At 34.6% G+C, this 17,846-nt stretch overlaps 1 protein-coding gene across 2 annotated transcripts in view; it reads right to left on the bottom strand.

Annotated features, from left to right (window-relative positions):
- Positions 1-17,846, bottom strand: part of LOC149791014 (uncharacterized) — a 71,442-nt gene that overhangs the window by 40,066 nt on the left and 13,530 nt on the right. The window contains exons 3-5 of one of the 2 annotated variants that reach the window (XM_089972886.1): positions 12,470-12,519; positions 10,909-11,133; positions 6,759-6,889 (exon numbers count right to left, since the gene is read on the bottom strand). In XM_089972886.1, the coding sequence (XP_089829012.1) occupies positions 6,759-6,889; positions 10,909-11,133; positions 12,470-12,519 (406 nt within the window). The remainder of the gene's footprint in view (positions 1-6,758; positions 6,890-10,908; positions 11,134-12,469; positions 12,520-17,846) is intronic. The other variant, XM_089972888.1, reaches the window with a different exon arrangement.

Below are 17,846 nucleotides of genomic sequence, written 5' to 3'. Positions count from 1 at the left end.
CTGACAAGTCCGTCTCAGTAAGGCAGTTGATTTTTTTTCCATAAGTCTGACCAGTTTTCAGTAAGAAGTAACAAGATATCATAAACTACTTTTGTAAAGCTGGAAAATGTAATTAAAAGTTTGGTATTCGAAACACACAGCAACTATAAACATATGTTCAACTTAAAAGTTTGTAAACTACGTATAGACTTTATTTACCACTATTACACATTACATGAACTTTATTTCCAAACCCTATGCAGCTCAACAGCTTGTTGCTATATCTCAACTTGATGTTTGTCATGTTTACCCCGACCCAGAGTAGCCCAGTTTGAAACATGTATAATCAAGGTAATTCTGACGGGTCATTGTTTGATGTCGAACATTGCCGAAGGCTAGCACTAATCCGTTACATAAGATTGTTGTGGCTAGAATCGAAAAACCGGACATCGGAGTTGCGAGGCGCCCGATAGCCAGTTATCACCTAGGTGTCGAAATGTTTCCAAGATCAAAAGAAATTGCAAGAAGAAGTGGGAGTGTCCTAACTTCTTTCCCCTGCAAACAGACAGACAGGTTGAACTGGCCGCTAAGACGATTGGACAGGGGCACAGCGCCACCCAATCAGAATCGAGATGGGGGGAGACCTTGATTTGGGTAGAATGATATCCCTGCGTTTTCCGGCAAAAGTTAGTTCGCTGAGAGAAAGTACCCAGAGAAGAGGTTAGCGTAACTCCGAATAGCCATTCATTATTGGCGGGAAAATCTTAGAGCAGGAAATTCTAAGTACAGAAAGCTTCAAAAGGTCAGTAGATATTTGTTCAGTCTTTGTGGAATGCGACTGCATTTTAATTGTAGGTGGTATGTATACTTTATTAGTACTAGAATCGTAGTACGAAGAATTACTTTGTTTTGTTAATATGTTTGCATATTTTGAAGAAATGAGTTGATATTTGTAAAGAATTATATAGCTTGCCAGCCATCGTAAGAGTTAATATTGTAATTTACTATGTGGGTATTTTATAGTAGACTAACACATATGTTCATATGATTATAGATTTTGCCATTGTTGAATATTTGTAATGTACAGACATGCGTCTGATTTTGTCAGATTGTAGTACGATGAGATTAAATATATATGTGTATATACTGACGTGACACAATGTATTGATGTCTGTATAACAATTTGCTGATACTGTGTTATTACGCCATTGTTTACCCTGCAAGAAGTGTGTGGGAATTTCGATGTGTATGCATGCGTGGCTGAAACAGTGACAGCTATCTGAAGGTTGATTGTCGCTATAGTGTGAGGTGAGATTCGATAAAGCATCTGTTAACGCCTTGTGGTTTTTCACAGGAAGCTTTGAGGGACAGACCAGTTAAAGTTTGGTCCCGTTGTCTCGGATATAGAGACGGAGGAAAGGAGGGAAGGAGAAGAGGGTGGAGTTGAAGTCTGGGAGCGGCATTGGAGGAGGAGATAATAGAGAGGGAAAGGAGAAGAAAGGAGAAGTTGAAGTCTGGAGCGAAGCTGGAGGAGATAGTAGAGAGGAAACAGAGACAAAGAAGGAGTTAGAGGAACGGAAAGAAGGAAGAATCAGCGGGAAGAAATAGATGAGTAGATGCAAGGACAGGGGGAAAATCGAACTCACACTGTAAATCACGGGATGAATTAGGCTGTCACTTGGTCGAGGGAAAGACGAGTGATTGGAAGTTATCGTTTTTAAATTATCACATTTATTAAATTGTTATTGATTGAATTTCATCTTCGTGTTCTCTATAATTTAACCGTCGGCATTGCTGACCGGGACTCAGAGCTGTAAATCTACATCATCACTAAGTTAACTTTCTAACCTAACGAGCCAGGGTGGAACTTTCAATTTAATTAAATTATATTGGGAGAACCCCACCCCAATACGACAGAACGTCACAATGTTAATTCTTGGAAATTCTTTTTCCATTTCACACGATGATGGCAATCATATCTCCTGTAACGAGACATACTCAAATTGGTACATGATGTCCAATAAACATAATTGTGTCCCTTCCAGCTTTTACTCACAATAATCTGAATATTCCTTTTTATTCTTCTGTGCTGATTATTAACACTTTTCAAGAGGCTTATTTTCCCTTTCATCTTAAACATGCATCACTTGCTGGATGCCATTTTTAAAAATATTCTATAATCAATAGTTTGAACATGCAAATGTTTTGCATAAACAAACAGGTGCAGTTTAAAGTGTCTGAGGTGCTGCTTTAAAGCTAGTCTGGTTCCCTAATTTCACTAATTCTAATATGAAACCCGGATCCAAATCAAACATGGATCAACCAATTATCCAGATTTTTTGGCAATGACCAATTTTCGGTAGTTTTTGCTTTTATGCCATAAGTCTGTATTTTGCAGGTAATTTCGTAAGACTTATGGCAAAATCTTAAGAGTTGGCAGGTCTGGAATTTTTAAAATAAACTGAAATAACGGAATGATTTTTAAGTGACACAGTATAGTGCTTCACGCACTGGCATCAATGAGGCAGCGTCGTCCAGAATATTTGGAGAAAATAAAATCACGTGATGAATTCACGAAAGCCAGAAGACAAGGAGATGATTTTGCCAACAGTATGATTATTAACATGGATGAAATTCTAGTTTACTTTGATCTCATTCCTGGACAGATTGTTGATAAGATGGGGTGTCAAAACTGTGAGAATTAGCAAAACTGGTGCAGATTTGAAAAAATCTGACTTCAGTCCTTGCAGTTTCCGCTTCAGGTGATATGTTGTCTCTAACAATTTTCACGGCATGAGAAAGCTAAAAAACAATATTCATGCACCAAAAGAATGGATCATAATACATGTGCAGGATCGGTGTTGTGTTGATGAGTAGTTTTATATTATTTAAAATACAATTTCAGTTGGAGTGCATTTTCATACATGTAATGTTTTAATTATTTAAAAGTTGCCCCACAACTTATGACTCAAAAAAATTATGTGTCCCAGAACATACAGTGCATAAAAAATTACTTTTAAAATTAACATATGGTGTCACAACATGTATGGTATATACGGTAAACAGAATCACTGTACGCCATGCAAATGTTCATAAATTTTAGTAAACCACAACCATAAACAAAAATATTATTTGCATGATTTTGTATCATCATGGAACAACCATCACAAAATAATAATAAATTCCAAATCTCAACAGGATCATTCTTGTAACATACATAACGCTTACCAACTGATGATCTAACAGGTAGAACTGGAAAGATACTTTGCTTTCTGTTCCAATCTGAAGAGTTTGTTTCTAGAAAGAAGTGGCTGGTCACTAAACAACATGACAACAGCCTGGATGCATTTGTTTTAAAGCCAAGAAAATACACGCCATTCAATTCCTATAATTAGCTCTTGAAGCACTACAAGGCAACTATCATACATGCTTACAACCATTTATTGTGAGCATGTACAGTGGAACCCTGCTATAATGTGATAATTGGGGTAAAAAAATTGAATCGTGTTATTAGCAGGGTCACATTAATGCGGGTTTTACAGGATTTTACTTTTTTCAGAGAACTATTTTTTCACTACAGGAACTACTTTTTTGGGTCAGAACATACTTAGATCCTTTTGATTTAATGTCAGTGAACTACTTTTTCCTTATGTATTTCCTTATAATGAATTACTTGTGGTTGTTCTCTTATTAATAATCCCTTTCTGTTATCCTTGAAACTTGTAGTTTATTATTCTGGAAATATCAGTTAATTTTTATCAATCTGATGTGGAACTAATTTTGTGCGCAGGTACACATAGCACAGCAGAACATGTATGGTAAACAGCTGACATTACTTTAAGAAATCTGCTAATTCACTGTGTCACAAACTTTAGGTAGCCAACATATGTGAGCATAAAATAAAAAGAATATTTGCTTGAAATGAGTGAATAACGAATACATTTCATCTCGTGAAAATACTGAGTTTTTCATCCACTCGATGAAATATATCCATTATTCACTCGTTTCAAGCAAATATCCTCTATATACTTACTGTCTGATATTGTACTGTCGTGGCATGCAGTTAATCCATAATTATAGGTTAATGCATTTGTATGGGAAAAAATGAACAAGTTTTTTTGGATGGAATACTGCACGAACTTGTGAGCGCAGTATATCCTTCCGACAAAACGAGTTCATATTTTCCCATATAAATGCAGTAACCTTTTTATTATCTGCTCATTTTTTTATTCTACCTAAGATTTAATTATATAATCAAAATACACTACAAGAAACAACGTAAATGAATGAATGCCATATTCCAAACTAAATACACAAGCGCAGATTTGTCATTACACAATGACATCATTAATGCGCACATAACTCCGCCCAGATAAATTTGAACTTAGTCGCGCGCTCGACATAGCTTTCGAAAGAAAATGGCATGTCTAGTTAAAATTGAAATTTGCAGTCATATTGGGAATGAATGCGCATTGCAACAACTGTTCCATTTGATCTGGAATGAATATATTTTGGTATTTTGTTTCGATTCGACGAAAGTTTGATTTTGGACTGGATTCATGTGCAAATTATACATGAAATACATCGGATTGAAGTGGAGCGAGAGAAGCGTGTTTACATCTGCAAATGTGTCTGTTTCTGTCATTGAATGTTTGAAATCATAATGTGGGAAAAGTATGAAGTCTTTCAATTGCAATTATCAAAAAGACGCTATGGAATTTAATGCTTATTTCATTTTGAGTGCAATAAGGAGGATGCAATTGCACTTATCATCGAAATTACAGCATAATTTCAAAATGTGTAATCCAGATTGAAAACCAATGACATGGCTCATGTAATTCGGATTTGCAGAATTAAGAAAATACATTTGAGGAAATTCAGGATTTAAAACTTTAAGTATATTTTTTTTGCCATTCTTATCACCAGCTAAAGAAAACAGTATAAGCCTCGTCACTTGTATGTTATTTGTAAGGACCTAATTTTCCATCATTTATATAATGTAGCTAGCCTAAATCAGAAACATTGTATCAATGCAGAATGTGCCAAAACAGCTGGGTTTTTTTTGCAGTCCACGAAACATGTTTTAGTTCATTCAGAAACTAATTTAAACAACCACAACATAAAGAGCCTCTTATGCGAGTGTGCATGATTTGTTTACAAATCAAAAGTGCTGGCGTATGAGTCCACTGTTTGTTTACAAAAGAAAGTAGTTCCTTTATTCATGTGAATGCTACATGTGTCTTGTCGCGCGCGTTCAGTATCAGGGAATATTGAACGATTCTGACAACGTAAAGTTAATGGGGGAAAAAATAAGCATATAATAATACAAGTAATTTCATTGCAAACATTGCATACATATTTAACCTATTCAGTAATTTTGTCACAGATCATTATGTACCTGAATTAAATGGGAAAAATTAACAGCAAAATTAGGTCAAGAAAGATGAAGCACATGTATGGTTCATTACGTTCCATGGTCTATGAATCTGTATAAATTTCATACTGCAATAAATTTTCTCATATGCTATTACATGTACAATTTATCCATTGCAAATTTCCAATAATTAACACTTGTAATAATTCATTTGAACGACTACAGCAAGAATAATTAACAAACAACACATGCTTTCAGAGTGCATATAACTCTTACTTCAGATTTTGTGAATATCGAAAGAAACGTGAAAAATACTTTTAAAAAGATTTTTAAGCTGAATGCATGTACAATTTCATACCCTTTCAATTTCCAGCTAATAAAGTGGACATTATTTACTGGTCAACTAATTGCCTGATTGCGTCTAATAAAACCACCAAGCCAAGCAAACATGTTGGCGGCTTTCATTTTTTTATGTTTATTAAACTGTGAGAATCTTTTATCAACCACCGCATTGTCTGCTACTTGGTTGTATATGCAGTTAAAGAAGAAACACATATTGGCTATTGTTTGAGCAACGATTGTATACAGAAATTTTTGAAGACAATCACAGAGACGACTTACTGGCTTTACTCATAAATCAGTAATAAGTAACATTTCCAATAATGTTTATTTTGGCATAACACTTCAAGAACCTGGTGAAATTGTTAAATTTCATAAACCACTATCTTATTATATTTGAATTCATACGCGAACTCTTCTCCAAACAATAACAAACATTTTACATACTATTTCTCGTACTTTAAAAAATAATAATCTGGGTACGAGAAAAACACAAGTACATATATTTAAAATTTCAGGAACCAGGCCACTATCATATTATAATCGAATTCATACACAATCTCTTCCCCAAAATGATAATACATCTTTTTGTACACTATTTCACATACTTTGAAGAAGAAAAAAATATTTTCATGTGAAAATGAATATAAGAAATTTCCGGAGCCATGCCACAATATCCAAATTCGCACTATCACAGGGCATATTATAACAGAGTTGCACTGTATATGGTAAAATATCTGCACAATACTGGCTACCTACAGCCCATAAAAATTATGTTCTACAAAATGTCCGGATAAAAAAGTGAAAAAAGCTGCAGGAGAATAAACCCATTTAGTCCAACAGAAAGAAAAGCTAAATTATGAAAATAATTCTTTGTTTGGTAACCGAAGATAACATTGAATTAGTATGTGGAAACAAAACTGGTGACAGATAAAAGGATGACAATTAATGCCTTACAGAGTTCATTAAAAAATGTTTGAAATTAAAGGTAATTCTAATGGAATGGAGCAAATGTTTTTAGCTAAAACAATTAAAAGAATGGATGATATTTAAGAGAACCAACAACCTCTTGTCTTGCTCTGTACTCTCCCCCACAATCCTCATATCATGTTCATAGAATATTCCCTTTCTGGGAATGTATGCTGGGTTCTTCCGGTCCTCATCATCATCCAGTTCTGTATTTTTATCAGGCTGCTCCTATCAGTCAGAAATGACAAATTATTCAACAACAAAAAGGGATAATGTTATTAAATATCAGAATCTCACATAACACTGGTAATAAGAGTATTATTAATGTCAGATTCAAGAACCTCCCGCTGTTTAGTCGTCCTCACTATAGATACTAGTTTGGCATGGTTGATGTTAATGACCAAAGGGCTTCAGTCTTTAGTCAAGGTATGCTGTCTTGAACAAAACTTTTTGTGCAGAAACAATTTCTCTATTTGTAAACTTACCATTTAATATTTGATCATTAGACCAAAGAAAGTAAACAGTATCTCTTATTTACCCTAAGTGTAAACCAACCATACAATTTGGTAAAGTAGCATTCTGTAATGAAACAGTTATTATGCAAAACCCGTTTTCTTTAAGTCACAATGAATCTGACCTTTGATCACTTGGCCTCAAAATTAATAGCTGTCTTCCTTATCTTAAATGCAAGCCCTACATTTTAGTCAAGGCATGTGGTCTTGAACCTGAGTTATTTTTCTCTGAGTCTCAATGATCCTGAACATTACCCATCTCGCTTTTTTCTTAATCTATGGAGGTCATTCACAAAAGTTAACTGAATGTTCATGTTTTTAAACTGAATTTTTTTGTGCAGAAACCATTTTTTGTGCTAGCTCTACATGGTCATTTTCACTTTCTGAACTTCAGAGGTAAACTGTATAAAAAAGAGCCGATAACTTTTTTTTACATTTTACATATTTGGTAATTCATTCATTGCACTTTCAGAAGCTGGTATTGTCTAGTCTGGCAAAATTCATTTTCCCTATTTTAATAGCTGCTATGTATAGTGTACTTTAGACTAATTCAGACTGATTTTTTAACACAAGGGAGCAGTCATTTTAGTTAGCAGTGTGCTTAAATCATGTAAAATTTCCAAAAGTACAATATCCAAAAGAAATATCATCCACATTACATTAATGTAGCATAGAGGTATGCCAACATTCTCTCCACTGTGCATGTTTTAAATGCGAACTACTTCACCTTACATACGTCACTCTCTCAAAAGTACATATTATCTGGTGAGCGCCACCTTTAGATCTCAAGACCAATATGTGCCTGTCATGACTCTAATGCAAGCATTCTGCAAAGACTGGTCATGGGTTTTGGGAAAGTACTTTAGTTATTTTGTAGAAATTGTTTTTGTTCTTGAAATTCTCCTGATGTTTACCTATGATATTTTAAACCCCCAAAATGTGTAGGCATGTTTCTTGTCTCAAATACAACTCAGTATGTGGTATGGAACATGAGCAGATTGACAAAATTGTTTTTTTCTTCCTTCAGTCTACGTGATCTTGACCTCTGACCTTTCCCCCAAAATAATTAAGTAATCTCCTTGTCTCAAATGCAAAGCATCCATAATGATTGGTCAAGGTGATAGAGAACTCTGCAAAGCATCAATAATGATTGGCCAAGGTGATAGAGAACTCTGCAAAGCATCCATAATGATTGGCCAAGGTGACTGAGAACTCTATATATCATGCAGATGCCTTCTGTCACATGGACCTTTGAACAGTTGACCCCAGAATTTAAAACATGTCTTTCTTATCTTAAATGCAGGTCATGTACAAAGTTTGGTCCAGTTATATGGTACACAAGTCAAGGTATTGTGTCCAAACAGTTTACCTTCTTCAGTTCATGTGGTCATTTTGACATTTTGTGCTAAAATTCAATAGGTATTTTCCTTGTCCCAAATGCAACATACAAACTTTGGTCATGACCCTTGATCCCAATAAAACCTTAGCTGTTTAAGAAAGTTTTGTCATGAGAGGTGATGAATACATTGAGTTACAGTACACATAAAAAATAGGAAATTCAGACATCACTACACATTCGACCTTATGGCAGGCTTAAAAGAAGTTCTTATATTGACTTTTCAGAAGAGAAAAAAAACTACAAAGCTACTTAAACTGCAGTTCAAAATGAGACCAAATCAGACAGTAGGCATCCAGGCATTATGTGCTTTTATTTTTGTTCAAAGAATGCCAATTTGCCAACAAATATGGCTTCTTTGCCTAAAAGTAAAAAAAAAAGCTTTATATCTTTTATAAGAAAAATTAAGCAGAAAATGTGCTCAAATTTGGCATTATGTCCTAGTTTGAAGGCATTTCAGGTTAATACAAATGTTGCTGATTTGGCATCAGATATGATTGTCATTACCTAAATAATAAGGATTCAGCCAATGTGGGTTTGTGAGAAAGTTTACCAGTAGCTTCTCATGGGTTGGTGTTCTTCTCTGGGTTTTCCCGGGTTCTTCCTCCACCATTAATATTGGCCACCATGTATAGCCTATCGTGTGCTGAAAAATGGTGTTAAACCCCACAACAACAACAACGTATGTAATTCTTTATTTTTCTTTTCCAATTTCAATTTTGAAGATGAAAATATTTTCTCCCACCATGAGACATACTCAATTCAACACATGTCCATTAAAATAAATTGGTGCCCTTCTTGCTTTCTTCCACCAAGAATTTTGAATATTCTTTATTATTCTTTGGTGCAGCCTGTTAAAACTATTAGAGAGGTTTAGGCAGTGCTCTCATATATCACATGCTATTGAGAGAGTGACAGTAGCAAGGTGAAGTTGTTTGCATTTGATGCACAGTGACGAGAATGTTGGTATACTGCTATGTTACTTTCATGTATTGTGGCTGAAATTTCTTTAGATACTGAACTGGTAGAAACTGTACATGATCAAAGCATACAGCTAACCATAATGACTCATCCCATGTGATAAAAAAGTCAATGTGAATTAGTCTGAAGTACACTCTTTTGCAATTATTATAGGGAAAACAAATTTTTCCAGACTAAACAATACCAGTTTCTGAAAATGCAATGATGGAGTTATCAGCTATTATTTTACAATTTACATCTTAAATCCAGAAGGTGAAAATGATCGAGCAGAGCTAGCATTTTTTTTATTGGTGCTCATCTGAAATAACTCTAGAACCCAAATTACACCCATCAATCGTACACCAGATTAAAGGGAATGACAAGTTATTTTATCTATGACTAAGATATCCAAGGTCTGTTTGAAATTCCTGGATAACAAGTAAGGAAAGTCTAGTAAATTATTTTTCTTGAACAATCTAACCTTTACAAAATATTAAACTGTAGGGCACCAATTTATTGTCTCTTTCATGTATCATTTTCTGGGTACCATTTTTAGAAAATTCAATAAGCAGTAGCTTCATCATGCAAATGCTTTGTATAAAGAAATATATGCAGTTTAAAGCATCTGAGGTATTCCTGTAAAGTTAGTCTGATACCCAGATCAACTCCATTGATTCTAATATGAAATCCGTATCTGACTCCAACAGTCTGCAAATTCTACCGCAACAATCATTTTTCCGTAATTTTTTATTTACTTACGATAAGTCTGCATTTTAAGGGTCATTTCTGTAAGACTTGTGGCAAAATCATAAGGGTTGTTAGATTAAAAGCACCTGGTCTTACATGAAGGTGAGCTAAAGTACTGATAAAACTTCTATAAAATGAATTTTAAGAGTAATGATAATAAATACAAATGCAAGTATTTTGCTTTTGTTCCTCAACAATACTTAATCATCTGTTAATACAAATCATTGTGTGGGGAATTTTTTTTAACTTGTATTTGTAAACTGTGTATGTCTGCAAAATAGAACATAGAAGCTGAAGTGCCAAAAATCTTAAATTTTGAAAAAGTGGGAAAACTGCCATATTGGCGTGAAGACTGAATCCAGTCATCTACAAAAAAATTACAAACATGAAGAAATTGAAAACCTGCAACACAAAAATATAGGAATAAACAAAATATAGGACTTTGCAGCAATTTGTATGAAACATGTAGATGACTGGAAGAGCTACTAATTTGGTAAAAATTTCAGCCACACTGGTAGCAGAGAACTGATGTTTTCAATGTCATAAAAAAATAACTTGCTACATCATCAGCTTACAAAAAAACTGCCTGTGAAATTTTTTCCAAAATATAAATCGAAAACAACAAACATTACCAATAACAATACCTCTCCATCTCCACTCTGTCGCTCCTCTTCTACAAAGCTGTATTCAGATCCCTCAACAACAACATCTTCTCCTTCTCCCTCCTCCTCTTCAGTTTCTTCCTCCTCTTCATCATCTTCTTCTCCTTCTTCAGTCTCTTCTTCTTCATCATCATCATCATCTTCTTCTTCATCATCATCATCATCTTCATCCTCACCATCAGCTTCTTCCTCTCCCTACACAACAAATTACATACTACTTATGTCACGCATCAGGAGATCCTAGTTACGCCACAGAATTAAAAGCTAATTATGTGACTATACGATTTTCTTCTTCCTCAATGGTCAATCACTAATCACATTACAGTAACAGCACTGTACCTTAATTAAGACTGCACACGATCATGTCCACAGTACATGTCCATCATCATGCGGTAGAAAAGATATCGTCATTACTTGCTTATGAGTTTAGTTCAACAACAAACTGCACAGGCCTAGATCTGCTGTCACATGATCATGCAGTTTGTTGGAGAAGCAAATAAAGACCTTGAGCTGCTAGCACATTGCCTAAATTGTGTGCCATTGGACCTTACTTACAAGCAAGTATATATATCAAATAAACCTCACATGGACCCATAAATCCCATTGGCAATTTAAAGAATCTTATCCAGTCATATTTATAGATCTTTATCTTTTGTATACATTATTCCATCACCTAATGGAACATTTATTTAGGGCAGTCAACAGTGTCACCATGAAGAAGGCAGAGGCAGAATTGACATAAATGCCTCCTTGCTGATGTTTAGTTTTGAAAACCAATTTTAATCAGACTGTCCATTAGGATCCTGAAGTACTGCACATACTACTGGCCTAAAGTTTAACATTCCACATACAGTGTCAATTAAATAGATACAGCTGGCCAATTTAGCCAGTGTATTTAATGTAGAAATCATTTATGTCTTTATATTTTTCATGGCCTAAAAAACAGCATAAAATTGTTATCATTCAATGCATCATGAACACTAGTGACATACAAATTTTAGCAGACATAGATACAAAAGTGATAACAGCCACATTCCATGTATGCATCATTAGTTTGCATCAACACCTTAAAACAGATTGCCAAAACTATGCCAGAGGTCAACATGTGTGTTTATTCTGCATACAATGTCTACACTAAATTATAACACCATGTCTACACTAAATTATAACACCATGCACTAACTGACAAAGCATGTAGGTAAAGATCTGCCTCAGCTAATCCCTGGCAGTGATAACAAATAATAATTTCAGTTGCAGATCAGAGTAAAATTGGCTTGTATCAAACAGACAGACAATTTTATCTAGAGGATCAATCTGCCTTTAAAGTGTCATTCACGGTATAAATGTATGCCCTATGTAAGCAATTCTTGCAAATATGTCCTCAGGTTTCTTCAATGTATGAACCAGAACTTTTAATTCTGAAATTCTGTAACTAACCAGAAAATTATCAGACTGGAGGAGAAAAGACTACCAATACTGAAGGACTATTGAGACTTCTGAAACAGGAAAATGGTGGCATTAGCATAATTACCTCTAAGTCCTTGCTCTCACTGGCACTCTCACATTCTGATCCTTCAACCTCTGTGAAAAAAGAAGACAGTATATGGGAACATTATTATTTTCATTACAGCAAAGATCTGGGCATTTACAGTACACTCATCTTGGATTTTGGATTGCCCTCTTAATACTACAGATGTGGACTTTTGGACATGGGACTAGGACTCAACTTCAAACAGTGAATGTCAACTACATCTGATGAATAGCAACTCAGTCAAGTGGATTTTATTGCAGACATTGTGGGTTTTATTGCACATATCACTCATATGACTGTATTCACACCACAAGTCAACACATCTAATAAACTGATGGTATTCTCCCCATCTATTTCATATCTTTATCTGTACACAGCTACAGCTGCAACTTTCTTTATGGTGTAAATGTATCAATAACCTAGCTAGGTATACACAGATGAATGTGCATAACAGAAAAAAAAGTTTTAAATATCTTAGTAACTCTCCTACCCATATCCCATGATAGAGTTTACCAGTAAATCAGAAAACTTGTATTGCTACAATGTAAATTGTTATTGATTAACTACATGGACTTGAAGCACACAAACATAAATAAAATGTATTGGTTATTAATCTGAATAAATGTCAGCCTTTTTAAAGAAACAAGGAGCAAGAATAAGTTTTGAGAATGAAAATAAACTTAGAGACTAATAACGGATTCTGAACAACCACTGTAATAGTAAAGGGACCATGTTTGATCAAATACATGGGACATAATGACATGATAATTCTTTCCAAAATTTATTCAATAGGAATAACACAGCAAAATATATTCAAATAACAAAAAGAATAAGAGAACCATCATAGAAAGTGTTATTCTTTCGACGTGTCCACAGACTAAGAACCCTAATAGAAGTGTTATTCTTTTGACATGTCCACAGACTAAGAACCATAATAGATAGTGTTATTCTTTAGACTTGTCCACAGACTAAGAACCATAATAGAAAGTGTTATTCTTTAGACTTGTCCAAGACTAAGAACCATAATAGAAAGTGTTTTTCTTTAGACTTGTCCACAAAGAAATGTATAATGATTATAAGAGTATGATAAATTTTAAATGTGCAGAAATTGTCTACATCTGCAGCGTTCAACTTTTTCATATGATGGGCCACAATAATTTTTTCTCACTCACAGGACCATTTATAAACTTGGTCTATATTTTCCACTACCAGATAGCAATTGTTATGAAAGGCAGGCATCTAGATAGAAACCTTTGGCAAGTCCATATGTTGGATAATCATGGACTACCAGAACATTCTATTAAAGCCCCAATGCTGCCATTACATGTAAAAATTGTACATGCCAAGTCATCTGAATGATACTGAATATTGAAAGTTATTGGTCCTAAACATCACTGGGTTCCATTAAAAATAGATAATACCAACATTTCATCACATTATCAGCCATGCAATTTATCCCTCAAATTAAGAAATCCAACCTTTTTTATGTGTTAAATCTGATGTTCATTGGTGACATCCATTGGGAGAAGCGAATTCAGCTGAAAGCTGCAACATAAGATTTGATGTCACCATCGTAAACTTAAGAAGCAAACACCATGCTATGTTGGATGTCTCCAGCCCAAGTTTGTGCTTCATTGTATATTCCAGTGCCCCAATTGATTGCAGGGATTATGCTGGGCTTTGCCAATGTCACAATTTTTCCCCTTATTGGCGAGAAAATATACCATCTGGCAATTTTTGCCATATGCTACTGGGGACCTGATACATTTTCTGACTGATACATGAATTGTCTAACATATGAACTAGTAATCGAATTCATGGAATTTTCATAATTATACATGTATATTATTGAATGCATTACACAAATGAAAGTTGTCAATATACAAGGCTATTTCAGATTAGTTTTGTCTTCATTTAATTACAATTTCCATTGGTTATTTTCTCTGTGTAAATTCTACTCACTGCTGACAGGGTCACCTCTTAAAACTTTCATTTTGTTTCAACCCCCACCCACCCAACACTTATCAAGATATTCACTTATGTCAACAATATTACCTTGGTCCCTAAAATGTTGACATAACCTGGCTGTACTGAATTATGAAAATGGCAAAGAAGAAAAATTTAAATTGGTGAAAAAATATTGAGGTTAGTGGTCTTTTTGGGCAACACTTGTTTTATAGCCAAAGCCAACCCTGGATCACCAATATTCACCTGAGTCTTTTTTAAATTTAATGCATGCTTTTTCTTCTCAGATCCGCTTTTTTTTTCAAAGTGGGTGTGCCACATGCAAATGTTGTTCTTATTAGATTAGTCACCAACGGAACTTGTTGAATGTCTCACATCGCTACTTTTGGTGCACTCCAGAAAAAGATCACAATTATGAGCAACTTCATTCACTGAATTCAGGAGTGTCACTTCTTAATTCTAAACTCAATATCTGAACATCATTTGAACTCACATCTTGATTATTCCAAAGAAAGTTTTATGTCAGATAGCTTTTTCAACAAATCATTTCCTTCCATCCAAACTTTACTTTCATTATCAGAATGGTGAAAATTATGGTAATGGTGGAATTGGGGCTTTAACAGCTTTACTTTATCACGGGGGGTATGCCAGGAAGCTTGCCAATAGCATCCTGTGGCTCAGTGGTTCTTACCAGGGTTTTACCGAGTTCTTCCTCCATCAGTTTGAAATCATATCCTGATACTATTTTTAGCTGGCCAAACCTATCCCATAGCTCCATCCAGTACGGTCATGCACATTTTGGGTATATGTGTCTCAGCCAATCCAGAATTTGCATGTTTAATTACTCAGAATTTGCAATTAAAAGTGTATGTTCAATCTAAAAGCCAAATTATGTGAAATGCGTGTTTTTATACATGTTCTATTCATGTGAATGTGAAAAACAACAGGAATTGGTAACATCCACCTCCTAACTCTTCAAAAAAATCTATAAGGCTAATGTAACAAGGTATTTGTTCCTTATAAATGCCTACCTGTATGAGAATATTTTAAGACTAATTCGTCAAAAAATATTGTTTTTATGAATGCAGGTTTACATAACATATTTATTTTTCTCTATTATTTCCTATAAAAAAATCGAATTCAGTACTGTATAACTTTTTATATTTTTGCTTTATTGCATAGTTGTATTATGCTGATATTTTTGTCTTAACAATTATATTAACTCATTTTTTAAACACAGTAAAGTAATGATAAAATCACAGACAAATGAAGATGTTTGTGCAAGAGGATGGTTGCAACAACAGCCTGAGCTGTGAGCAGCCTTAAAAACTGTAAAAATTATTTTTTTCAAAAACAGAGGGAGGGGGTCATATTCCATTACAGAGCTTGTCTTATTCTTCTAACAGGAAACAGTCGCATCTCATGGGTAGAAGATACAAGTAAAAATTTGTATTAATCTTTTTTACTAATACATTAATTTCATATTCAAATGTATCAAGCAAGTTTGATACTGTACTGAGCTGGATACTGGTAGCAGTAGTAAAGATATTTATATTCAGTGAGTATATAGTTGCTACAAAAAGAAGTCTGACATATTATCAGTCAAGTACATTACAATCAATGTACTATAATTATATGCATATTTATTGTACAGATCAGGTGATTTCGTGTTATCACAGATTTCATTGTACTTTATAGATAAAACTTCAGACTCTGAAGTTGCTACCACTACCAGATCCTCAAGGGAGAGAACTGACACACATTTCTGTTAAAGATAAGACTGGGGGTATGTTATATTACAGCTTTATTCCCATGAAATGAAGAGAAGCACTAAAAAGTTCTTGACGCATTTCATATTTAGATAAATAAATAATAGCTCTCCCACTTGAAACACTTCCCGATACACACATTTTCACTGAACGGTTTCAAATTCTTACCAACGATGTAAAGTTTTAAACAAAAACCAAATGTTTTCCTTTGCACAGGTTTTCCAGCTATTCATGCAATTATTCACAGTTGAATGAACATAACAAGGGGCAACCTCTCTGTACAAAAATAGTAAGATGGTATGTTGTTATCGCTACTCTCTCTCTCTCTCTGATGTTATTTTTCTAACTCCTTGAATAAACATGGAAAATAATGATGAGTTAACTCATCATGCCATACAAGTGCAATGGCCAGTTACTACAGTACCATAAACTCTGTATAACTCATGTGGCTTCTCAGACAGGGCTTGGGATCTGATTACGTTTGGCCTTGATGCTGTGTTCACCTGTGTTTTTGACATATGCGCCCATCCACTATGAAACTAATTATATGCAAGTATATAATCCTGATCTGTCAACTAAATTATACATAAATTTGTCCAAATTGTAATTCTGGCAACAGTCAAATCATCCACCCACCCTTCTCCTTTCAGAAATAGATCATCCAACTTTGTATGTCCTATCCAGAACCAATGACAGGGTAGGACAACTCCGGGGATCCACGATGGTACGGGGTTCGCCACTGTTTCAATTTGTAATTCATAGGGGCCTCCTGGAGAATTTTTCCCGTTCACAACCCTGGTCCTATCTGATGCAGTTTGTGCTCATATCTATTTTCTGTTTAAGGCCGGTTATTGAAATATTCACTCATGATTTGCAAACACTCCATATCTGTAAACGGTGTGCATATGTCAAACCTTTACAATTTTGTCTGAAACTTTCTTCAAGAACATACAATATGCCCTACATTGATTGTGCATGTCTTAAATATTGGGGTGGAAAATCACAAATTCAGCTTCCGGAAAAAGGTCTATACTGACTGCCATGTATAGCCTATCGTACACCATAAAATGTTGTTAAGAAAGTTACTCCTTGACTGATACATGATTCACACACACAACAAAAAAAACCTTTCCAATGAAAATTACTTTGTTAATGACATGAAATTCCACTGACTGTTTGTTATTTTGGGTCTAAAATGTAACTGATAAGGTAAAATATAAATATTTATTCCTTATTTGTTAAATATTTACATTATCATATCTGCTTAAGAAAATGCAAGAATGACCTTCACATTGGCTAGAATATGGAAATGACATTCTACAGATCATGCATGAATGAAACTGTGGCCAGTTATGGAGAAGAATGTGGAACAAAAACACTCAATAATGGTGCTGATGTACATACTTGGCAAGATCACAGTGTATAAAATTCACAGAACATAATGCATAACAAACTTAACACATTCCCTTTTAGGAAAATAGAATGGAGACCGAGTGTTTCATGCATTTTACCCAAACCACAGAAATCAAATAAATTTCTTGCATCTCCCTCTCCCAATTTGTTGGGCTTGCCCATGGGTGGGCAAGTGCTATGCAAACTTGAGTTTGCCATTGTCATGTCTGAGCTTGCACACCTTGTAGTTA

This window comes from Sinohyriopsis cumingii, chromosome 10 (assembly GCF_028554795.1).
Source record: "Sinohyriopsis cumingii isolate HCF-2022 chromosome 10, ASM2855479v2, whole genome shotgun sequence".
Lineage (NCBI taxonomy): Eukaryota > Metazoa > Mollusca > Bivalvia > Unionida > Unionidae > Sinohyriopsis > Sinohyriopsis cumingii.
Note: the sequence above shows the minus strand (reverse complement) of the source record. Positions and strands in the feature narration are given on the sequence as shown.